The sequence below is a fragment of the Chaetodon auriga genome, chromosome 11 (genome assembly GCF_051107435.1).
Source record: "Chaetodon auriga isolate fChaAug3 chromosome 11, fChaAug3.hap1, whole genome shotgun sequence".
Taxonomy (NCBI): domain Eukaryota; kingdom Metazoa; phylum Chordata; class Actinopteri; order Chaetodontiformes; family Chaetodontidae; genus Chaetodon; species Chaetodon auriga.
This window is the reverse complement of record NC_135084.1, coordinates 24,000,745-24,026,061: the sequence shown is the minus strand read 5'-3', so window position 1 is coordinate 24,026,061 and position 25,317 is coordinate 24,000,745. Positions and strand designations below refer to the sequence as shown.

The window sequence follows — 25,317 nt, the reverse complement described above, 5'->3', positions numbered from 1 at the left end:
AAAAGACCGACCATGGCCGCCGGTGGGCCCGCTGACTTCTGGCGTGTCCACAGTTGCAGCATCAGGTGCATCAAGCTGCGTTCATCATCACTGACGTCAGACGAGTGTTTGAAGAATCAACACAAACGTTCAGCCTCACCGTTCGGCTCTGCAGCTCCACACCAACAGCTCAGCTTTTCTGTTGGTTCTAATTATTAATTATTATGATCTAACACTTTTGTTCCAGAGGGAGATGTCAGAACTTCAGATGATGAACCCTTTTTCACTTTACTGATTTGTCCTCTGGTGCCACTATCAGGAGAATAGATTGATCTGATTGGTTGATGTTCAAACAAACAGAAAAACAAAGTCCTTTTAAAGTTTTTATTGGTTTTCTTATACAATATTGTACATTGACTCATTTATACAAGAATTCACATATTAACACGAGAGCTGTGCTAAATGACGCAGCGTGAGGAGGCAACATGCTGTGAACACGCTGCTTCATCTGAAAAACAAATTCTGGATTCTCTGAAACTACAAATAAACTGAACGCAAACAAAGAAAACAAAGTTTTTCACTCGCTGAAAGAAAATCAGATTTTTATAACAAACTAATAAATAAATAAATAAAGGAGATTTCTGTTTCTGCCTGTTCACGATGTTTCTGTTTGTCTCACGTCACAAACTCAAAGCCATAAAAAACAACGTTCAACTCAATTCAACAGGAAGTGACATCACACAAGACTCTTTAAATAAAATGCTAAAATTAACCTAAAATAACTGAAGCCATTCCTAATCAATACACAGATGTGATATGTGCGGTAATCAAACTGATCAATAAGACACAAAGAAGGTGATGATGATATGGATATTTGTGTGTCACTGATAATTTCTGCAGGAGACGCTCTGAACTCTGGGAGTCTGCTGCTGTGAAAATGCTACAGGAAGAGATTTCACAATAAAAGCCTTCAGAGTCTGTTCCTGTTGTCACTGCATGTTGCTTCAGTTTAGTCATTTTTGTGTAAATAATTAAGAAAATATTAAATTGTACTCTCAAATCAAATCTGTCACAGGCGATTGCTGCAGCTCGAAATCTCCCCCCCTCATATTCTTTATTTTAGATGTTTCTCTGATGGAACTTCTGAATGTGACTTGATGCAGCGACGTCACCATCACACAGGCTTAAGTTCTGTCTTGAAAAACTACAATACCCATGAGCCTCGGCTGCTGCAGCTGTCAGTGAACTGATGAAAACAGCTGGATGTCTGATCAGTTTTCTCAGCAGCGTCATCTTTTGCTTCAGCTTGCTGTTGATGTGACACTCTGTGATTGGCTGCGTGTTGGTGAAATGCACCCTGGGAGTCGTAGTCGACTTCTCTTCCTCAGTTTTTATGACTTTTATGCCATATTTTTCTAAAACAGCCAATCTTTTGTTTCACTCTCATCACAAAGTGAAATCACTGCTCACATGTCACACTGAGATCAGAAATGTCGTGCTCAGAGGAAACAGACTGTAAATTAAGACGTGTGTTCACTGATCTAAAACTGCCTGAAGCGACCTGTCAATCACCCTGTGAGTGACAGCAGCAGGTAGGCGGGGCTTCACTTTAGGATGTGTTGGTGCAGAAGATTTAAAGATTCACAGAAAATCAGAAAACCTCCAAGAACGAAAGTTCAAATCAGAAGAAAATCTGAATTAAACAACTTAAACAGAAACTTCCTGTCAGTGTCACTGCCTCTCTCTGATTGCTCAGAGGTCAAAGGTCAGAAGCCTCCATGAAACAGAAACCAAAAAAACCAAAAGTCCTGAAAAAATCCCTGAAAGCTGATCTGAGCTCAGCGCTGGGCTGCAGGAAGCCGATTGGTTGGGAGGAAGGAGTTATTATCAAAAAAGGGTGGGGCAAAGAGCCAATCATCACAAGTTTCTGACCAGGGGTGGGCGGAGCCTAACATCACAGGTGTTGCCAGTCGATGGCGACCAGTGTCTGATTGGCCTCCTGAGCGTGACCAATGACCTCAGCGACGCCGTGCTGACGCCAAAGACGCTCAATCTTCCTGTAACGGTCAACACACAGGTGGAGGGGGTTCCCCCGCCTGCAGGTGGGTGCACACACACGTACAGACAGAGAGAGAGAGAGAGAGAGAGAGAGAGAGAGAGACACACACACACACACACACACACACACACACACACACACACACAGAGTTACACTCTTACTCTTACTTACATTCATTTCCTGGAGACTCACCTGAACCTGAACCCCTGAGTAATACATGGACACACACATACGTAAACACGTAAACAGAGTGTGTGTGTGTGTGTGAACACCTACTTGAGGCCCTGGTCTGTCTCTCCGTAGTCGTCCAGGTACGGAGGTGGATAGAAACAGCCCTTTGTTTTACCTGCAACAAACAACACCTGACTCTCTCTGACCCTGCACACGCACACACACACACACACAGACACAGACACAGACACACACACACGCGCACACACACACACACACACACACACACACTTCAGTGGCAGTAATAATCACCTGATGAGTCTACAGTCATGCTTGTGACTCTATGAGGCTGTGCTTAGCTAACTAACGCTAATGATGGAGTCGAGCATCATGCGCGAACATAAAACAACACAATCATCCAAACACGAACAAGTAAAGGTAGACGCTGCAGGCGCGTTACCTGAGGAAGAGGCCGAGGCCGGCTCCACAGGTGAAGGTGTGGGCGGTGCAGGCTCCCACGTCCTCTCCGTCCACCTCGGTCTGACAGCAGTAGCTCTGAGAACACAGCATGGAGCCGCAGACCAGACACAGAGTGGGAGCGCGAGACTTATCGCCTCCAGAGCGAGGACACCTGTACAGTTCATACCGGTGGTGCAGAGAAACAAACCATTACTGACCTGACAGTGAGTGTTTGTGTATCAGAGAATGAGTGTACTGAGTGTGTACACTGTGTGCTGAGTGTGTACTCTGAGTACTCAGCGTGTACTGACGTGAAGCTGGACGCCTGGTTGATCAGGACGCTGTAATCTTCTGGCAGTTCGATCAGTTGGTTCGACTCTCTTGGGTACCTGACGCTAACTCCACCCCCCTGCAGCGTCTGTCTCACACCCGGATGACAGCACCACCTGTAGCGCGCACACACACACACACAGCTGCAGTGTCATGTTGAGTGTGTGAGTATGGATGTGTTGAATTAGGCAGAAATGCAGTGAATCCAGATCGAACACTGATCACTTTGATGAGTGTGAATGTGATATCGATCAGATGCTTCAGTCACCTGATCTCGACCAGGTGAACACCTGCGTTACACTGTGTCTGAAAATACCAACGTGTGTGTGGTGTTATTACTCATGCTGTGGGGACACAATTCTGCTCACACAGTGTGTGTTCACACAATGTACTTAGGAAAGGGTGATGAATGGAAGTCTATCTGTTTGTGTGTTTGTGTGTATGTGTGTGTGTGTGTGTGTGTGTGTGTGTTACCTGTGTATGAGTGGCTCCAGAAGTGTGTGTTGGCTCTGGTAGAGCTGCAGCAGGTTGGAGGGCAGACTGAGGTAGCTGCACAGCGCCTCCCACTGACCAGGACCTGTAACTACAACACACACACACACACACACACACACACACACATTTTATCATATCCATAGTGTATTTCAATATATTCTTTATATTGTGTATTATACTATATACCACTAGATATCTTCTTATATTTATATATATGTATACACTGCATATATACAGAGAACACTTGTGTTGACGTGTGAACTTATTTATGTACTGTGTTGGTGTGTTACTGTGTGTGTGTGTGTGTGTGTGTGTGTAGTTACCCAGCAGGTCAGCAGGTGGTGCTGTAGAGTTCAGGTAGTGGAAGAAGAGGGCAGCAGCTCGGAGGAATGGCAGGACGCCGACTTTAATACATCGAAACAACTGCCACCCAGAGGTTACTTCAGGTAAAACACTGCTCACACACACACACACACACACACACACACACACACAGTTAGTTACATTCAAAACTGTGATCTTTCATAAACTGAGCTGTTCAGAGCACCCAAAGTGACACAACAATCTATGTATGATATAAGTTGAATTTATTAAACATAAACTGATCAAAATGTTTGATTATTAAAAATGGTTAAATTATTAAATATGTAGAGATCAATAAATACAGAATATTTAAAATTCTTCATCTATTTCTTGACTATTAATCTATTGTTTATTGTTTGATTTAGATGAATTAATCTGTTAATTCTGTCATGCTTATTGATTTCTGATTTCTTTTCCTTTGTTGGCTCAATATTTCACTCTTTCAACATTAAATCTGACTGTTTGATATTGATGACTGTTGAACACCTGGCAGGTGACTCACCTGTGTGTGTGCATGTATGTGTGAGTGCACACTAACCTGTTCAGGTGTTTCCTCAGCGTGTTGTAGAGCTGACAGGTGAGCTCCTCCTCCTCTGATCCCACACTGTCCTGGTCCATACACACCTCCTCTTCAGAAAGACAGGTAGAGACGGACAGACAGGTGAGAAAGAGACACCTGCACATCTCAACATGTGTGTCTTGTGTGTGTGAGAGAGTCAGTCACCTGTGGTGGAGGTGAGCAGGATCTGAACCAGGTGAGCCACAGTGACCAGGTGAAGGAGGTGGAGGTGGGCCGAGTCGACCACGCTCCGTCCTGATTGGTCCAGACTGTGAACCGAGCTGTAGGACAACACACAGTAAACCTGCAGAGAGAAAAACACACTGACAACTGGATTCGAACTGGAGTCACAGTGAAAGTTAACTGGATTCAAACTGGAGTCAGTGAAAGTTAACTGGAATCAAACTGGAGTGACAGTGAAAGTTAACTGGAATCAAACTGGAGTGACAGTGAAAGGTAACTGGATTCGAACAGAGTCACAGTGAAAGTTAACTGGAATCAACCTGGAGACGCAGTGAAAGTTAACTGGATTCAAACTGGAGTGACAGTGAAAGGTAACTGGATTCAAACTGGAGACGCAGTGAAAGTTAACTGGAATCAAACTAACTTTGAACTTGGCATCAAGTGAAAGTTAGCTGGAAGTGAATGAAATGGATGTAAACAGGACACGAAACAGAACAGAACTAGATGTAAACTGGATGAGAAGTGATGAAACTCACCAGCAGGTGAAACATGTCGATGTCGAGGATGCATGGAGTGTTTTCTACCTGCGAGTCTGGAACCAGAGCTACAAAACAGACACACACACACACTTATTACAAACATACAGAACTGTCAATCACTGTCTGTGTATGCTTGGATATGTAAACTGTGTATTGTGGGTAAGTGTGTGTACCTGAGAGCAGTCTGATGAAGTGTGTGTGTGTTGTTGTCACTGTAGCTGCAGTCCAACATGCTGAACTGAACCTGGTGAGAGAGCTCAGACAGTCGTCCTGTACAATACACACACACACACACACACACACACACACACACACACACACACACACACAGAGTCAGAACATACAGTCAGGTGAGATGACTGAGATTCACCTGCTCTGGTAATCTTTGTTTACTGTTTGTCTGTCCTTCTGTTGTCAGTCATGATGTAGGCAACAGGTGACAGAAGGTCCTCCTTTATATTTCTACACTGAACAAACATGAAAAAACACTTTTGCTTTTGCTCACATTTTTCACAGATTTAAGTGAAAGATGAAAGATTTTTCTGTATTTCTCTCACATTTGACTCACATTTGTTAAGATGTGTGCTGTAGAGCACAGGTGAGCCTTGGGCTGGTCAAAATAAAAAGGAACTACAAAATGTGCTGCTTTATCCAACACTCCAACACAACACTGACAGACGACAGACGAAGGAGAAGTGCTCATCGACGGGGATTTTAACACAATAAGACAACACAATAACACAATAAACAAAAGCAAAACTTTTTGTTTTGTTTTTGTTCAGTGTGTCTTTCACTTTGAGCTCATTTAGTTAATCTGGACTGATCTGTACACATGAACTGAAACAGAATATTTGGCTTGAATGAATTCAGACTCTAAAAGTTCTCATCTTCCACAAATCTGTATTTCTAAAAAAAACAAGCATCTGATCAATCAGCTGGATTCTGATCCATCAGCTGGATGGTGCGGTAATGACATATGCAAAGAAAGCTGGACGCAGACTCGTCCTTCTCCAGTGGGATTTTAAACATCCCGCCCATCTGCCCCTCTTCACCAATCGGAGGGCCCGTCTGTCTTAACCTGTTCTGTACAGAGTGTGTTACCTGTCGGCAAGGTAAACTTCCAAACAGCGGCTTCTCCTCGTCCATCAGGAGGCGCTCTGCAAAGAAACACACTGTCAGTACGACCTCTGCTCTCTCAGGTGTAGGTGTGTGTGTGTGGGGCTGCACGTGCACGCTAATGTGCACACATGTTAATGTTATGTTATCACAGAGTTTCTTAACCATCTTTTCTTTCTTCAGGTGTTTTTATTGACAGTGTTCGTAGAGTGAAATTGAGGTTTGACTGTCGGATCCCTTTTATTTTTGGAATACTGTGAAATAATACTGTCACTGTAAAAAAAAATAAAATAAATAATACCGTGATAGAAATTTTCTGTCATATTGGTCACATCCGGTGTTCTCACAGGGATAGTGGCAAAAATGTGTGTGTGTGTATCTCTCAGGTGTGTGTGTGTGTGTGTGTGTGTGTGTACCTATACTCTGGATGGTGTAGGCGCAGGTGGACCAGATCAGCACCGGGACTCTCTGGTCTTGCTCGTTGGGGTTCACCTTCAGTCCCACCTTGTATGTGGACATGCTGAAGGTGGTGATCATCTCACTGATGCTGCTGGAGAACGGGTTCCTGTGAGAGACAGTGACATCACTGCTGACATCATCCAGGTGCGTTCTCACAGGTGAACATCAGAATTTAGCAGCACTGTTGTTCTTTAAATCAGGTGGACAGTCCAGAGTCAGAGCAGCTCTGTGATGCTGTATTTGCTGTAAATGCTAACATCAGCATATTAATATGCTAATATGTCAGCTGTTCTATACTGAAATGAGTGATCAATAACAGAGTGTGAAGAGGAAGAACTGCACATCAATACATCCACTGAATAACAGCACTAACTGCAACAGCACTGATCAGGATCAATACAAGCAGCTGCTGACTCACTGTGGAATAAAGTCGACTCTGAACCCTTCAGGAACACCAGGCCCCGCCCCCTCTGCTACACCTGAGAGAGACACACACACACACACACACACACACACACACACACACACACAGGTCAGGTTTCATCCACATGTAGCTCCATCCTGCTCAGTGAATCTGATCCACTGATGGAGACAAACAGCAGGTGGAGCTCATTCCCCGGTCGGTGCCATTAAACCACCACAGAAGAAGAGAAACAATGAGACGACTTCATTCAAAGGGCTGCAGTCAAAGGCTAAACGATGAAAACATGATGGGGATCAGACATTTCTGGTAGCTTCATGTGTTTATATGAGGAAGGTTACCGCCTCTTCATCACTCATTAATATGCACATTAATACACACAGACACACATCACGAGACTCCGCCCTCTAAACGTCTTACAGGTGACTGACCGTCAATCTGCTTCCTGTGGGCAGAGTGCAGGGCTGCCACCTGCTGACTGGTCGTTTTAAGCCACGCCTCCAGACTGGGATGATCAACACTGAGCGAAAATGAGAGAGAGAGAGACAGTCAGGTGTGTGTGAGTACCTGTGGTCAGGTGTGTGCGTGTACCCGTGGTCTGGTGTGTGTGTGTGTACCCGTGGTCTGGTGTGTGCGTGTACCTGTGGTCAGGTGTGTGTGAGTACCTGTGGTCAGGTGTGTGTGAGTACCTGTGGTCTGGTGTGTGCGTGTGTACCCGTGGTCTGGTGTGTGCGTGTGTACCTGTGGTCTGGTGTGTGCGTGTACCCGTGGTCTGGTGTGTGTGTGTGTACCTGTGGTCAGGTGTGTGCGTGTACCCGTGGTCTGGTGTGTGCGTGTGTACCGGTGGTCTGGTGTGTGCGTGTACCCGTGGTCTGGTGTGTGCGTGTGTACCGGTGGTCTGGTGTGTGTGTGTGTACCTGTGGTCAGGTGTGTGCGTGTACCCGTGGTCTGGTGTGTGCGTGTGTACCGGTGGTCTGGTGTGTGCGTGTACCTGTGGTCAGGTGTGTGTGTGTGTACCTGTGGTCAGGTGTGTGCGTGTACCCGTGGTCTGGTGTGTGCGTGTGTACCGGTGGTCTGGTGTGTGCGTGTACCTGTGGTCAGGTGTGTGTGTGTGTGGCAGCAGAGGGATCACAGTGTTGCTCAGACACTCGCACAGCGGACACAGGAACTCTCCATTCTCCACATCGTAGCTGGTGTGACCTCGAAGACGCTGCTGACGTCTCTGCTCCTTCAGCTGCACTGCCTCAAAGTATCTGAAGACACACACACACACACACACACACAGAACACAGTAAGTCTTTGGATTATTTTTTACCTTTATAAGAGTGAAAATGGCTCCAGTTGTTTAATTATCAGAGACATGTTGGCTGATTTGTTGTCCTCTGAATGAGTCCCGTGAACTGACAGCTAGTCTTACCTCTGCCAGCAGGTGGCGTGCATGATATGTCCACAGCTGGCTGTGTGAATCCCCAGAGAAAGGTCAGGGTGCATGAACAGAGGGTCGTGATGCTCTGAAACATTCATTCACACATCTGTCAATCAACACTGATTAACACTGATCGGTTGCTGTGCTGATGATGTCACAGTGAGGCTCCACCCACCTGGGTTGGGCAGGTTGCGGCGGCGGTTTTTGGACAAAACCGTCGACCTCTGGACGAACGCTGCCAGTACCATGGCTCTGCCATGACCTCTGACCTCCTGCTCCTCCTGACACAGGATGCAGGTCACCAGCTGACGGCGCTCGGCTCCGCCCACCCTCCTGGGACCGACACACACCTGAGAAACACAGGACAGCTCCATACTGGGAGGACTGGGAGGGGAGGGGGAAGGAGAGGAAAGTAAATGTGAGACCTGTGAGAACTCTGCTGCGTTTCTTCATCGAAAACATTTTCATTTTCAAGAACAATGAAATTTCTCAGATGGTGGTGCATACAGGTGTGGACAGGTAAGGAGTGGTGTACCTGTTCTCTGCAGCAGCAGACGTGGAGGCCTCCAGCTCCTCCAGACTCTGCTGGAACAGTTCTTTGTTCTCGTTGATGAAATGTTTCTGCATCTCCGACATCTGAGCCATGATCTTCTCCCTCCTGAGCCGAGCCATCTCTGCCTTCCTCTTCCTCTCCGCCTTGTCTTTGTCTCGCACTGTCTGCACAGAGACAACACCACCGGGAGTAGTTCAACAAACCACTCTTCTTCATGTCAGTCTCCTTTCATTCCTCATAGTTTGTGTCATACCTCCTCTTTTCCTTGTCCCTGGCTGATTGTGACGGTGGAGATGGAGGACGATCGTTCTCTCATCGTTTTGATATTTGCCACCATCTGCACACACAAACAAACTTCTACATCAACAACAGAAACATCCAGACGATCCAAATCAAAGTTTGAAGATTTCTACCACAAACTTGGTCTTCATGAAGTGAACTGGAACTGCTCCAGCCGACTGGGATGCCTACATGACACACCGGCCCACGCAGCTACGCTACACGCCTGCCGGCCCGCCTACGCAGCACGCCACGTATTTCAGACGTTAACCTCATTTCAGGTCATAACAAAAAGCACTGATTTCTGATGGAACAACGTGATCTGAGTGAACCGAACCTTTAGGATCACGTCAGGTAGATGAAATACAGATTGGTAACTCATCTGTACAGACTGACATCAGGCTTTACCTTGAGGATCCAGGTGATCATGTCTTTGTGGATCTCCAGGTGAGGAGCGTTCTGAAGACTCTCCAACAGAGCCAGGACACTTCCTGAAGTACTGGGAGCTTCACCTGGACCTGAACACACAAACACACACACAAACTCAAAAATCTGTTTCCACAGTCAGAACGCTTGCTGTAGGTAGTACGCCCGTAGGCAGAGATGCTAACATTTTGAGTTTACATTAAAGACAAAGTTTGATTGATTCCTCACACGGTTGCTCTTGAGTTTTAGGTTTCAGACGGACTACAAAGAAGACGGCGGCCTGAGATACAGATAGAGCCTCACACAGACCACATCAACATGTGGACAAGCATGAAAGTCTGAGGCCTGCTGGCGCCTGGCCACAGTTACAAGGCTCTGATTGGACTGTAGCTGTTTGGAGGAGGGTTTTAGCAAAAGATCAATCAAAGAAATTAGCTAATTTAGAAATCAAGTGATTGGTTGATCTGTGTGTACTGACGTGTGATCTTGCTGGTGTAGCTGAAGGTGATGTCATCGTCTCCGCTGCTGTTCTCCAGCTGCTGGTGCTCCTCCAGCAGAGCCATGCCCACCAGGTGGAGCACCTGTACACACAATACACAGAGTACACACAGGGAGTACACAGTTAACACAATTATCGTCACCCACTGCATATTTCCATGTCATTTTGTCATGTCATCAAACTACGGCAGCCCCTGAGGATCAAACTGAAGGCATGAAAATCTTCATCTGCCTGTCAAAATGAAAGCCTGGTTCAGACTGACCTCAGACCTGCTGGTTTAAACATTTTCATTTGATTTTCAGAATAAATATATTATATTTGATCAGATATGGCTCAAGTTTCTGTGGTGAAGAAATACAGGATTCACTTTAGACTTTAGACTTTTATCTTCATTTTCTGACAAATGAAGCTTATCAGGGGTGTTAGCTTTACAATAGCTTCTTCAGGGGGGTTAGCTGTGGTAATTAACCACAGTGCATGCTGTGCAACAAAACACAGACCAAACTAACTAATTTGTTGACAGTATATAAAAAATATTCATGAGTGATTTTAATGGAATGAATCGATTAGTTGTTTCAGCCTCCCCTCTCCATTTCAGGAGGCTAAACAGAGACAGAGGACACACCAGAACCAGCTGATGAGCTCTCAGACATGTAAAACCAGGTCTCCCACTGACCTGCTGTCTACCTGCACGTCCACACTCATGTCCACACTGTGTGTGAGTCTTACCCTCTGCAGCATGGACTCCGTCCAGCCTCCCCCGCTGGGCTCCACTGCCCACTGCAGCACAGCGCCCTCTACAGCCAGCAGCACGTCACACTGCAGGAGGTTCACCAGACTAGCAAAGAGAGGACAGAGTGGGGGAGGCACAGGGGGGGGCAGGGCTGCACACACATACACAGACAGACACAGAGAGAGAGAGAGACAGACAGACAGACAGACAGAAAGACAGACAGACAGACAGACAGTAGAGAGGGACAGAGTCAGTACAACGTTACCCAGACCACAACAGTTTAAGAGTCAAAACACGTCTGCAGCAGATCAAATATGCTCCTGAGAGCACAGCGAGGAGAGCGTGAAACAGCAGCCGAGGTCAAAGTCAGCAGCTTCTGAGTCGACTCTATTATCACCTTTACATTTAACGTCACCACAGACGGTCTGCTGGGTGTGCGTTTCTTCAGTCCGAGGACTTTTGAAAACAAACCAACCCAGAAAACAATAATTTTGAATTGGAAAAAATAAAGCTAACATCTTCAGCATCAGCTAGCATTCCGACAGGGTGAGCTCACATGACTGACGTGTGTTTTGTTAGACAGGGTAAGCTTCCCCAGCTAACGTTAGCTTAATAACATTAACATTAATATTAACATTAAGCTAACCACTGCGCAGAGTTATCAACACGCTGACATTAAAACACACACACACACACACACACACACACACACACGTTACTTCTTGTGCGTTTACCTGTGTCCTCACCGTTCTGTCTCCTCAACTTCCTCTGAGCCTCCTCAGCCTGCAACACACATACCGTTACATCAATGGCTAAAAGGTCAATACCGTGATCAATACCATGATCGGTGGGTGAGTACCTTGGACTGATCAGCTCTACTGTAGTGATGGAAGTACAAGTTGAAGTGTTTGTTCCACTCAGGACGCAGTTCATACAGACCGCGACCTGTCACACCTGGCTTCCTGTAAACACAGTACAAATACACACAGCACTACAGTCAGTACTACAGACCTCCACCTGTCACTCCTGGTAAACACAGTACAAATACACACAGCACTACAGTCAGTAACGTAACATCTGGCTTCTCTTACTGAATGTTGAATTACCGTTTGGTGTAACTTAAGGTGGACTGGTGATTTGTTAAGGTGGATGTGTGTTTAAGGTGGACTGGTGATTTGTTAAAGTGGATGTGTGTTTAAGGTGGACTGGTGATTTGTTAAGGTGGATGTGTATTTAAGGTGGCCTGGTGATTTGTTAAGGTGGATGTGTGTTTAAGGTGGACTGGTGATCTGTTAGGGTGGATGTGTATTTAAGGTGGACTGGTGATCTGTTAGGGTGGATGTGTATTTAAGGTGGACTGGTGATTTGTTAAGGTGGATGTGTGTTTAAGGTGGACTGGTGATTGTTAAGGTGGATGTGTATTTAAGGTGGACTGGTGATCTGTGAGGGTGGATGTGTATTTAAGGTGGACTGTTGATTTGTTAAGGTGGATGTGTATTTATGGTGAAAGTAAGAATTGAGAAGGAGGCTGACTTGAATGAAGCCACGCTGTCGATGACTCGCTCCAGACCCGTCTCCTTGTTACCCTGAAGAGAGAAACAGTCAAAGATAAAGTGTCTGCAGGTAAACAGACAGACAGACAGACAGACAGACAGACAGACAGACAGACAGACAGGTAAGCAGGCAGGTGTCTCACATTCTCTGGCAGGGCTTTCACCAGCTCACTGTGAGCCATTGGTCTGATTGACAGCTGGTGGATGATTTCTCTTCTGACCTCATCAAAGGGCTCCACCTGGCCAACACCTGACACGTAACGCTCACCTGCACACAGGTGCACACACACACATGTTAACTGACAGTTCATTATCTAATCAGCAGTGAACACAAAGCACAGCTGAGGATGACAGTAATGTCTTTAGCCCTGCAGGTATTTCGTCATAAACCAAAGTATTGGATACTTTGAAATGTTGACCTGAGACCACATTTCACTGTTCCTCTAAATCTGCTTTGAAATGTTTGTACATTTCTTTTTAAATAAAGTTAAAGCAGCACAGACAGACTTACAGACAACCATGATGATGAGGTGAAGCATCTCCTCGATTAGAGTGTTCTGCTGCTGGACCACATCCTGTCGCACACAGACAGCACAGCGTCAGTACACTGTCAGCAGAGTCAGTACTGACCTTGTTAGCTTCTCCGTATCTCATCCTGCAGTCTGTCACACTGTCAATAGAGTCAGTACTGACCTTGTTAGCCTCTCTGTATCTCTTCCTGCAGTCTGCAGAGCTGAAAATGTGAAACAGTTCAAATCGGCTCAGGACGATCATGAGGAAGTGGTTTGGATCCATCATGGACGCCCCCGCCTGCATGGACAACAGAACCAGAAACAAAAAACTTCAGAGACTAAAACTCTACCTGGTGTCAGATGACAGGTGGGTTCGGTCAAGTCAACATGTCCACATACTGCTAACTCCACATACTGAATTTGGAAACAAAGATAACTAATGACTTCCCTTTTAATAAATTTACAGTGCCTTTGAGTATAAAGCACAACCCCTGTTCAATCAATGTTTTGAACTATGTTGTTAGCAGATGTCAGCGGATGTCAGCAGAGTCAGTGGATGTCAGTAGAGTCAGTGGATGTCAGCAGAGTCAGTGGATGTCAGCAGAGTCAGTGGATGTCAGCAGAGTCAGTGGTCAGTAGTGTGTGTTTGTACCTGCAGCATGATGATGTCTTTGTCGAACATCTCCACTCTGCACTTGACGTTGTGATAATAATAAATCTGAAACAGACAAACGGACTGATGACGTCATTCACTGTTACTTTGACATAAACATAACTTTATTTATAGGTCATGAAGAGACAAGCTGAGAACGCAGTTCAAAGTGCTTTTACACAACATGTCATCTATGTTGGTACAACATCAAAGATTTTATTACAGAAATGTGAATATGGTCTCTGATGTGATGTTAAATCACAAACTTTAAATCCTGATTTGGATGAATGTTGGTGAATGATGTCCGTTCACCAGCCTGTCAGTTATTCAGCAAGAAAAAATGATCTTTAGACCTCGAATATTGACAGTTTAACTTTATTAACACCAACTAATCAAAACCATCTCTGGGTTATCCAGTAAAAATGCTGTTATATGAGGAACCATATTATGGATGTCTATTATGGGATGTCCCCTGCTGTCGGTGACAAACTGACTGTCCCGGCAGCTGATCACTTCAGTATTGATCACCAGGTATCGACTCACCTGGTTGATCAGGGAGAAGCCGTTCCTCCTCCACATCCCAGCATGCACCTGGGCACAGAGGACCAGGCAGCGTAGGGGGAGCTCAATCAGGAGAGGAGGGCTGAGTTCACCCTGAGGACGCGCACAAACACACACGTACACACACACGCACACATTAACTCTGGTGTCACCTGTTGAACAGGTGAACACAATCAATGTCCATGGTTTCTAATGTCAGCCAATAATGAACTAATGATGCAGATCTGGCACCGATGAACCATGAGTGATCAGTTCATTCACAGCAGTAAGCTAACACGCTAATGCCTGGGACACGCTGCCCACCTGTACCTGTGTGTGACCCTTGAGAGAGGCAGACAGACAGAGAGAGAGACAGACAGAGAGGCAGACAGGTTACTGACCAGAGGAAGCTGTTCAGGGAAGCGAGAGGCGACCTCTGTCCGGCTGAGGAGAACATGGAGTCCTGATAAAAGGAGGACAAAACAAGTACTGAGGTGTGTTTCCACTGTGTGTGTGTTGATGTGAGGAAGGTTACAGCCTCCTCATCGCTCTGCTCTGACCGTCACTGATTCAGGACGGCTGTTTCTGTGTTAATGTTTAACCCTCAGACAACAGGAAACTACTCACTTTATTCATGAGAAAATGGAAATGATCAATAAAATCATCCTGACTGAGTGTGTTACTGTGTGTGTTTACCTGCCAGCAGTCTGCAGACCGGCAGATGTATGGACACTTTGTCCTGAGACACCTGGTACCTGAACGTCTCCACACAGTGACCGGCCAGACTCAAGCTGATTGGCTGCTCGCCGTCTGGAAGGCTGCTGTGGCAGTGACTGAGTGCGCTCAGACACTTCCTGTAGGCCTCGATCAATACGCGCTCCTGAAGCACACAGAAAACATCGTTTAGTCAAACAGTCAGACTGAAGTCACGCTGAAGTGTACACGACCACACAGAAACATCCAGGTGAACATGTGGACAGACAAACACGCTGTCCACGTGTTCACCTGGATGTCTTACTGTTTCAGTCTAAAACACCAATCAAAAATGATCAATCAGTGATCAACACAGATGTGTTCTAGTTTGAGTTGGAGTGTAACTGAGCATCACCTGAAATCAACATTTCCCTCAGTAAAATGAGTCTTAAACACACCTGAGTGGAGCTTTAATGAACTCTTAGCGCTGAACAATGAACACTACACACTGTATGAGGTACTTGTGTGTAGTAGTAGTAGCAGTAGTAGTCGTAGTAGTAGAGAGTCTCACATCAGTGGAGCACCACTCCTGGATCATGGAGATGATGTGAGTCAGTTTCATCTGCAGGGTGAACGCTGCCTCCCACTCAGGCTCCATCTCTATGTGCTGCCCCACCTGTCTCACCACCGGGTCCATACCCTGACACACAGACAGGTTCACATACACACAGATGCAGGGTCACAAAAAGACAGACTGGCTGGCAGGCAGGCAGGCAGGCAGACAGACAGGGTATACCTGTCCAGGTAAGTGTCAGGTGTGTGTTACCTGCATGCACTTGAGCAGCTCCAGAAAAGCTTCCAGACCTTCTAGAAACTTGAGTCTGAGCTGATCGGTCCACTCAGAAGGACGACTGATCAGGACGTACCTACACACACACACACACACACACACACACACAATATTTAATGATGCGTAAACTGGGATACAGACTGGTATGTAACTGGTATATAAACTAGCCCTAACTTGAGGTCTCCGATGAGGCTCTGCACTCGTCCGAACTTGAAGGCCTGCTGGGCGGTGTAGCGGTCGAACTGGAAGCGTCCCTGCAGGTCTCTGTGACGGAGGTGATCCACAAATGTCCTGATGATGGTTGTCATCAGGTTCTCCTCCACCATCAGCATCCGGGCCTGCAACACGCAACACACACACACACACACACACACACACACGGCAAGACGATTTTATCACATAGTATAATTTACTACGTGAACAGCAACACAGGTTTAACTCCTTCACCTTGATGGAGGAATTTTCAACTGTGACAGAAAATAATAAACTAGCATTAGCTGAAGAAATGATAAAGATATGGCATCAGGAGGACTGCACGCTCCTGGTAAGGTATCTACCTGGAAAACAGGTATCAATACGTTCAGATAAATAATATCAATTCAAAATTACTGATGGCTCGGTGTTAGACACATTAATGTTTGCATAGAAATGTGAGTATATGTTTCCTTTGCATTGAATTTTTGGATTATTTGGGGAAAAAAATGACTGAAATTGATCATATTTAATCAAACATTAATCATGTGAGGCAAACAGTGATCAGCGATGTTGAAAAAAAGGCGGTGGGATGATGAACAGTTGTAGTGAGGAACACCTCCCTCCATTTCTCACCTCCGACACCAACAGTGTCACAGACTGAACTCACCAGCGACGGGACGGTGAATATTTGTACTGACAGGTCAGTGATGGAGAACTCACGGTCGTGGTCGTCTCTCACGTAGTCACACTGCAAGCGTTCATAGCTCTACCAGTAGGAGAGAGAGACAGGCAGAGAGAGAGACAGGTGTGTGGGGGTGCAGAGGAGGAGCAGTACTCACCATGGTCGGGACGGTGAAGAGCTGAACAGACAATGAGGTCACTGACACCACTCGCTCGTGGTCGTCCTCCATAAAATCTGTCTGGAGGCGTCTGTAGTTCTAGAGGGGGGGACGACATTTCACCTCTGGGTCAGAGGTCGCTGCTGCCGGGCCGACACCCCACCCACCCATCCACCCGTCACAACTTATTCTGACTCAGGACTCACAGCGTCCTGCTGCCCCACACTCACTAGAGCTCCTAATGTGGATTCATTCGACGCTGAAAATAGTCCTGAACAGTTTGTTTGATGACGCTGAGCAGATCACTGAGACTACACCTCCGTCTAAAGCAGCACTTCGTCTGCTTACCTGCTGACCCCTGAAAGAGACGGTTCAACCCAAAACCCAAAACACACATTCTTCCTCTTACCCACCGCCACGACACCCAGCAACCGTATCACTGCACAGGCTCTCAGCCACTCGTTCATGCTTCCTTCCACGATAATCTGTGGATTATCACGAGTATCCGGCTCGTCTCCAGACAGACAATTCAAAAGTATTCTGCGCTCTCTGATCACTACAAGTAGAGTGACATCCACTATATTTGAGAAAAGGCAGACATTTCCAAACCTCAGCAACTCACACCAGAACAATCAGACAGGTAAACAGTGCTACAGGTAAGAGGAAAACATGTATTTTTGATTACGGGGTGAACTGTCCCTTTAAAAGCCATCGACACCTTGTCACTGGTTAGTGTCTGCCCACTGTGACCAGTTCAATCCCAGTGGCTTTCATTTTCACGCACTCGTCCTAAGCCACATCTCATGACCCTTCAGATATATCTTGCGACCCTTTGTGGGGACCAAACCCCACATGGGGGACCTCTGGTCTGAAGGCAGAGAGCTGATGCACTACTGATGCAGTGAAGCTGGCAAAAAAAGTTAGAACTTTTCCGGATGGATGTCAAACTGCTGCACACAAAGATCTTCTTAGATCATGATGCACTCTGCCTCTAAGGTGACCAGATGCTGTCACAGGAACAGGAGGCTAACCTAGACCAATCTGGGCCGTCCCAGGCTCAAAAACATCGACCAGAACTCAGGAGGTCACAACAGAAAAACCTGAGCGCCTGAGGAGACGAGCTCAGGGACAACAACAACACGCTGAATGGTTACAGGACACGGAGCCTTTGACAAATTCATGGTGCGTTCGGTGGCTGTCCTGGAGCTTTCCACCATTTCATCATGATGAAGGTCACGTGGTGTGATGGAAAAGCTGAAAACCTGTCACCCTTGCTCTGTACCTATGCGATCACACCGACCAGCTGATGCACCAGTCAGGTTCTATGGAGTCGATGACATCATGATGACATCATACTCCTCGAATGAACTGACTGACAGGAACGTTGAAAGCATGCTAATATTTACATGTGATTGTGAGAACAACAAACGGTGACGTTATGGATCCTCTCTGACATCACATCATGTCAGAGCTCATGACAGAACAGTTTGAATAACTGATCAATAACTTCTCAGTTATTCAGCACGGTCAATTAAACCATTGATGAAACATGATGTCATGATGATGTCACCTTTCTCTTCTTTCAACAGCTTTGTGAAAAACTGACCAAGCATATTGATCAGGTGTGTTGATCAGGAGTGTTGATAAGGTATATTGATCAGGTGTGTTGATCAGGAGTGTTGATAAGGTACATTGATCAGGTGTGCTGATCAGGTGTGCTACCTTGGCAAACTGGATGGCAAAGATCTTCTTGTATTTGAGGTCCATGAGGAGGCTGTTCATCAGCAGCTGGTGGTAGATGTTCCTCGCTCCTACAGACAGACAGACAGACGAGTTACCTGTCTGAGTTATCTCTGTGTAATAAATTGCCTGCACCAGTTGATGGTTTCCATTTAGCACAAACAGCCAACAATTCATCAGGTAGTTTGACAGACTCGTGACGTGTGGATGTGAAATGTGTGTGTATGTGTACATATACGTGTGTGTAATGTGTATGTATATACATATATGTATACATACATATATATGCGTGTACATACAGGGCTGTCAATCAATATTCTAAATATTCCAGGACACATGGACACTGACTGTAAACTCTGCACGCATGACGTCACTTTGATATTCATATTATATATGTATTCAAACATCATTTTTGGCCATTTTTGGCAGCCGTAGTATGTTCGTGTTCTCACCTTTCCACATCTTGGAGTCATTGAGCATCAGCTGGTCGACCAGCGAGGAGTTTTCTCCCTCAGGCCCTCTCTGCAGGCCCACCTGACACAGGATCCTCCTCAGACCATCTGGAACACAGTATGTCAACGCTCAGTACGTACAGCCACACTAACAGGCATTCAGAGGGATTGTGGGTAATGAAGTCCATACATACCAGAGTACTGGATGACCTGTCCCAACCAGCTGAGCGCCTTCAGAGCAAAACACTGATGAGCAACAACAGACGAGTGCATCACCTCCACCCTGAGAGGCTTGGACTGACGGCTGGTGTTCCTCTGAACCGGGTTGGTGGTGGGAGGCAGAGACGGACAGTGAATACGTTTGTAAAGCAAATTCAGCTTCCATTGTCCACAAAGGGTAAGACAAGAAGAGCTGACTGAGGCTGAGTCCACCTGTCCAGTCTTCACCACACTCACTCACATTATCTTCATCTCTTCATATTGTTCTTTTTCACATTGTCAGAATAATAATAATACTAATAATTATTCAGTGGACTGACAGGTAGTCAGCAGGTCAGCGCAGTGACCAGGTTAGCAGTCAGGTTAATATGGAGGCAGACACTCACCACTATAACAGACTTGGCCTGTTCACAGAACTGGAAATCTCCATATCGAACTGACTTCCTGCCCTGCGCACACACATACACACAATTAATGCGTATATGTGTAATGAGAGTAATGAACGTGTATATGTACTGTATACATGAGTGTGATGAGTAATATGTACAACCCTGAGTCCATGTAGTAATCTCCTTTATCCAATCACAAAGTGGTGAACCTCGGTTCATCCTCGTTTCTGAACGACTGAGCCTGTCCAGGATGCCCCTTTCATACCAAATCATGATCCTCTCACCTGTTACCAATCAACCTGTTCACCTGTGGAATGTTCCAAACAGGTGTTTTTGGAGCGTTCTACATCTTTCCCAGTCTTTAGTTGCTCCTGACCCAACTTGTTTGAAACATGTTGCAGGCGTTAGATTCAGATTAAGCAGATATTTACAACAATCAATGAAGCTGATGAGCTCAAACATTAAATATATCGTCTTTGTGCTGTTTTCAGATGAGTTTATGTCAGAAAGGATCGGCAGGTTGTCACTTTCTGTTTGATTGATGTTTTACAATTTGTCATAATTGTTTTTGTAATCAGGGTTGTATATAATGAGAGTAATGTATATAATGTATATTTAACATTCAGAATAATACACAGTATATTATATGTACATAACGAGAGTACTGACATCTCGGTCCACAGTGGTGGCGAAGCTAACGGCTTCTTTCTGGCTGCAGTTGACGGCTTTCTGCAGAGTGTAGATCACCTGCTCGTACGTGTGGACTTCATCATTAAACAGCATGCAGTAGTAGGTGTCTCCTCTGTCCCTGAACACACACACACACACACACACACACACACACACACACACACACACACAAAAAGGAAGTATCAGTACATTATACAGTAAAACATTTTTTAATTACCAGCATCATGTGCTGTTAGAGTGAGACACAAACTGCTGAGTCAGGGTTGGTCAAAGATGCTGACCATGAACCACAACATCCCAACCATGAGTGTGGGAGTTTCCTTGTTTGACCATCCGGAGAAGTTTGGCCAGGTATTTCACCTAAACACTCAGATGGTACCATGGAAATGGCTTGTGAAGAACTTGCATGTATATGTATGAAAATATAAATGAACGGTCCTTTGTTTCTTTGACACCTGACACCCTTCGAGGTGTCCATAAGCAGGTAGTGTGTGTGTGTGTGTGTGTGTGTGCGCACGCATACGGTGGCTCTAGTCCTGCAGGCAGTTGGTCCTCCTGCTCCCAGGTCAGCATGTCCACAGCATACTTCAGGATGATGGAGAAGATGCTGTAACCACGGGCAACCATGTCAGCAGGAAGCTGAGCTACTGGATCCTGAAGAAGAAGAATGAAAAGAAACTTTATTTCTAATAAACACAAGATGATACAAAATAGACACAAAGACAGCGATTCACAAGAAATTAAACAAAACACTTTAAAACGTCAGACAGAGAAAATGCAAAACATGATTGTACCTCGTTTCACTCTATAAACAATGTAAGGAAACATGAAGAAGAAAGAAAACATGATCAAAAAACAGACGTGTTTACGCCTCCAAGCAGGAACGAAAGTGAGGATTAGACCTGCATGTGTTTGAAGGAGTAACCTGACCCACAACGTAGGTTCATTAATGTAGTGTGATCCATTCAGCAGCATTTATTTGACTGAACACAAAGTTTATAAGTCCAACAGTCTGTCAACACATTTGCAGACACAGACACACATACAGAGCAGCAGAGGAGGCTTTCCTGTAACGACAGACCAGCTGAACTCGTGTTGCAGGATGAAGTGTGGAGCTAATGTTAGCTCTGGCTATGAGTGACGACACAAAAAGCTACCTGAAAAAACAGTTTCCACATCCAAACCTGCTGCTCTGGTTCTTTAAATGAGGCTGAATGTTCACACAGTTTCTGACTGTCCCTCAATATCAAACACTCCAGGCTGTGAGGATACAGTAGATGATACTAGCCACATTAGCTACAGAACGTGCTAACATCAAATTCAACAAGCTAACCATCAGAATAAACAGTAAAGCACCAGAGAAGAAAGACAGAGAGAGAGACATGTACAGAGACAGACAGACAGACAGACACAGAGAGAGACATATACAGAGACAGACAAACAGACAGACAGGCATGTGTCTCACCTCCTCTGTGTCTCTGTTGCTGGCTGTTGGTGTGTGTTTCTGGCAGTAAGGACCCTTCTTCCAGGCTTCAGCATCTCCACAGTCACAGAAACCTCCACCTCCTGACGTGGTCATCTACAACACACACAGTCACAAACGTACGTACATCAGAGTAAGACACAGGGTCATAAAATACACAATGGGAGTACAACAGTACTTCATCACGTTTGATGATTCTCTTCTTTTATCTGAACTTCCACACGAACAGAAACAGCTGCTTCACAGGACGAGTTCAAACCAAAAGACTCCAAACAGCAAAACTATGTTATAAAGGAGCTTTAAGGTTCCAAATGAGAACGACAGAGATGTAACTGGTTCATTATCACCTCCAGCTGTGGCTCTAAGGTCACATGACCACAGTCCCGCAGAACAGATCACGAGACATTCAGGCAGCTGGATGCTGCATCACACTGCAGCCCTGAACATACAGCAGAGACACTACAGCTGTTTCCTCCCATGACGTCTGGACACTGTCCAGAGCTGACCTTTCACACAAGTGTCAGACGTGTTCTCGTGGCCTGAAATATGTGTTTCAATTTATCTGCAACGTCAACAAAAGAGTGGAAGTAGCATTCAGAGAAGAAGAGCACAAAGCAGCTGCACGCTGTGATGTCATTAACACGCCACTCGCTCACTGTGTAGATGTGTGTGTGTGTTACTGTGTGTGCATTAAAGTGTATGCATCATGTATGCGGCCATCAGAGCAGCTGGGCGGAGCTGGCAGGTGTGTCACTGTGACAGCTGCAGGATGCTGTAGTGTGTCACATTTCAGCTCTCACGTCAACCAGTTGGTTGGTGTGTGTGTGTGTGTGTGTGTGTGTGTGTACTCACCCTGTATCGATGCTCTTTGTGAACACTGCCCAGAAAACACTGCATGCACAGAACACAGGTCGGGTCAGCTGCACACTCCCTAAACACACACGCAGAGAGAGAGAGAGAGAGACAGACAGACAGAGAGAGAGAGAGAGAGAGAGAGAGAGAGAGAGAGAGAGAGAGAGAGAGACAGACAGACAGACAGACACAGAGAGAGAGAGAGAGAGAGAGAGAGAGAGAGAGAGAGAGAGAGAGAGAGAGAGAGAGACAGACAGACAGACAGACAGAGAGAGAGAGAGAGAGAGAGAGAGAGAGAGAGAGAGAGAGAGAGAGAGAGAGAGAGATTCCAGTGAACACCTGAACAGAGCCTCTATGAGCGTGTTACCTGCTTTAATAAGAAGGGGGGGGGGGGGGGGGGGGGGGGCTGGCGGTCCCCAGTTTTTGTATATCTTGTAGCCAGACTAGGTGAGCTGCGTGTGTATATAAGTGTGTCAGTGTGTGTGTGTGTTAGCATGTTACCTGCAGGAGTAGGTGGGCTCTCCCACCTTGAACACATGTCCACACAGCGGTGATGGCTGGTTCTTCTCTTGCAGGAGGGCCAGGCCAGAGGCCGGCTCCTCCCCCAGCAGGAGCCACTCCAGAGGGGCCAGGAGGAGCAGCTGACAGGCCAGCTCCTCCCTCTGCTCCTCTCTGCTGCTGTTGCTGCTGCCCCCGCTGGGACCCTGGCAAAGGATTCTGGGTACATATACGGCCAGGTGACGATACACCTCCTGCTGCAGGTCAGCCGCCACCAGCCACCGCTGAAGAGGAGGAAGAGAAGGAGGAGCTGTGAGGTTTAGCAATGACTTTTTTTCCTGTACTGTACTTCTGTACTGTACAATAGTACTCCTGTACTGCCTCATAGTAGTTCTGTATTGTACATAGCACTCCTGTAGTCTTATATTAGTTCTGTACTGTGCGTACTACTCCTGTACTGTATGTAGTATTCCTACACTGTACATACTGCACTGTCCTATAGCAGTTCTATGCTGTACGTAGTACTCCTGTACTGTATGTAGTACTCCTACACTGTACATAGTACTCCTTCACAGTGCTGTACGTAGTACTCCTGTACTGTTCTATAGTAGTTCTGTGCTGTACATAGTACTCCTGTCAGTAGCTAATCTGTTCTCACAGAGTTTCCTGCTGGGGCTTAGTGACACACTGACCTGGATAACACAACTCTGAGCTAACACCCAGCTAACGGCTAACTCTGAGCTAACACTGCTACATTGACAGTCACATAACAAGCTGCTGACCTGGAAACATACCAGAGCAGATCAGTACAGGCAGGACTGGTTTTAGTAATATTGGATTTTTTTCCATCGATGTACCCTGAAATATCTAATTCACTGGATTTACCACAAACAGATATTCTCCTCTTTGTTTGTCCTGTATCACAATTTATATAAATGTCATTACGTAAAGTTACATAACAAAATGCTTCTTTATCCACATCATCCACCTTTATCAGGTAGTTCCCACATGATGGTATGGAGAATAGAATAGTACCAGTAATGATAATAACAGGTTAATTTAGACTGATAAGTGTCACATTACGAGCTCATAAACACTTGACAACATGCACCATCATAATAAAACGTTTTCAGAATCTGTGTGTGAAAGTAGTAAATGTTCCCCTATCAAGCAGCAAGCTAACATCAGCTAACAGCTGACTGGTGTTACGCCACACTCTGTGAGCACTGCACGTGCGTACTCCTACAGCCAATGCTTTTATTTAACTTTCATCACGCACGTTATTTTTATATGATTTTGTTGATGATGTGTAAACAAAAATCCAATGACACAGATGTAGCTGCAAACAAAACAACATATTCAGATGCTACAAAGTCACTCGTTTTGACATCTGTGAAAGCACAAACTGTGCTGTTGCACAGGTGTCTGCACCTCACTTGCCGTCTTCATATTTTACTCTCTCAGACTTCAGCGCATCACTATTTCGGATCTCATCTACATTTAATTTAAGCTCCATGTCTGATAAAATGTGTGAGTCAAAAGCTGAGGAAAACGTCTGCACTGTTAGTTTATCTGAACTTGTGTCTCAGAACGTGAAGCGTCACAGGATTCTGTGTAACACCAGGATGGCAGTTAAACTGCCGTGATGTTTACAGACGGTTATAATGTGAAATAACCGTTCAATATCAGTTTTTAACGGTAAAAATACGCAGGTGTTATTGAATAAAATCAACAGTTGGCGTTTCGGCTGTCAGCTCGGACTGACAGACGAACAACAGCTGTTTCTGACAGCTTTAATCTCACGTACAGATGTTTTACAGATCACTCCCAGCAGCCCAGCTAGCTTTAGCATTAGCATTAGCTCCGTGGAGCCTAACTGGCTGAAAAACAAGCCGAGCCGAAGGCAGATTAACGGCTAAACATGTCGTTCTAAGGTGAAAGAGGTGAGTGTGACGCAGCGACAGTACAGGTGAGAGTCTCTAAGACTCACAACACGAGCAGCCGCTTACCGACGCGGTGTCTTTGGCGGAGAAATTCAGGAATTCAGAACATAGAGCGGACGGTAGATCTCTCTCGGACTGGGATGCCGCCATCTTTCCTCCCTCTGCTCT

General features: G+C 45.7%; 1 protein-coding gene across 4 annotated transcripts; it reads right to left on the bottom strand.

The window, feature by feature from the left end:
- Positions 1–349: 349 nt before the first annotated feature.
- ubr2 (ubiquitin protein ligase E3 component n-recognin 2) lies at positions 350–25,317 on the bottom strand. 4 transcript variants are annotated; one of them, XM_076742807.1, is made up of 46 exons: positions 25,216–25,317; positions 23,210–23,490; positions 22,709–22,787; positions 21,839–21,952; positions 20,897–21,027; positions 20,353–20,491; positions 19,681–19,743; positions 19,270–19,390; positions 19,076–19,183; positions 18,606–18,694; positions 16,884–16,982; positions 16,024–16,187; positions 15,826–15,925; positions 15,571–15,699; positions 15,003–15,186; positions 14,708–14,769; positions 14,310–14,420; positions 13,767–13,832; positions 13,296–13,412; positions 13,114–13,177; positions 12,746–12,870; positions 12,583–12,635; positions 11,909–12,011; positions 11,784–11,832; positions 11,046–11,200; positions 10,296–10,398; positions 9,800–9,909; positions 9,366–9,449; positions 9,095–9,276; positions 8,735–8,943; positions 8,551–8,644; positions 8,225–8,386; positions 7,565–7,653; positions 7,131–7,191; positions 6,670–6,818; positions 6,239–6,294; positions 5,311–5,407; positions 5,135–5,202; positions 4,581–4,719; positions 4,395–4,485; positions 3,817–3,950; positions 3,473–3,581; positions 2,980–3,114; positions 2,670–2,840; positions 2,315–2,416; positions 350–2,075 (listed from the first exon to the last, which is right to left on the bottom strand). In XM_076742807.1, exons 1-46 carry the CDS (start codon positions 25,297–25,299, stop codon positions 1,934–1,936), a joined length of 5,277 nt encoding a protein of 1,758 aa, XP_076598922.1. In that variant the 5' UTR covers positions 25,300–25,317; the 3' UTR covers positions 350–1,933. The 4 variants fall into 4 exon arrangements, with proteins under 4 accessions (XP_076598922.1, XP_076598924.1, XP_076598923.1 ...); XM_076742809.1 differs by having other exon boundaries at positions 3,817–3,947; XM_076742808.1 differs by lacking the exon at positions 16,884–16,982 and adding an exon at positions 16,712–16,810.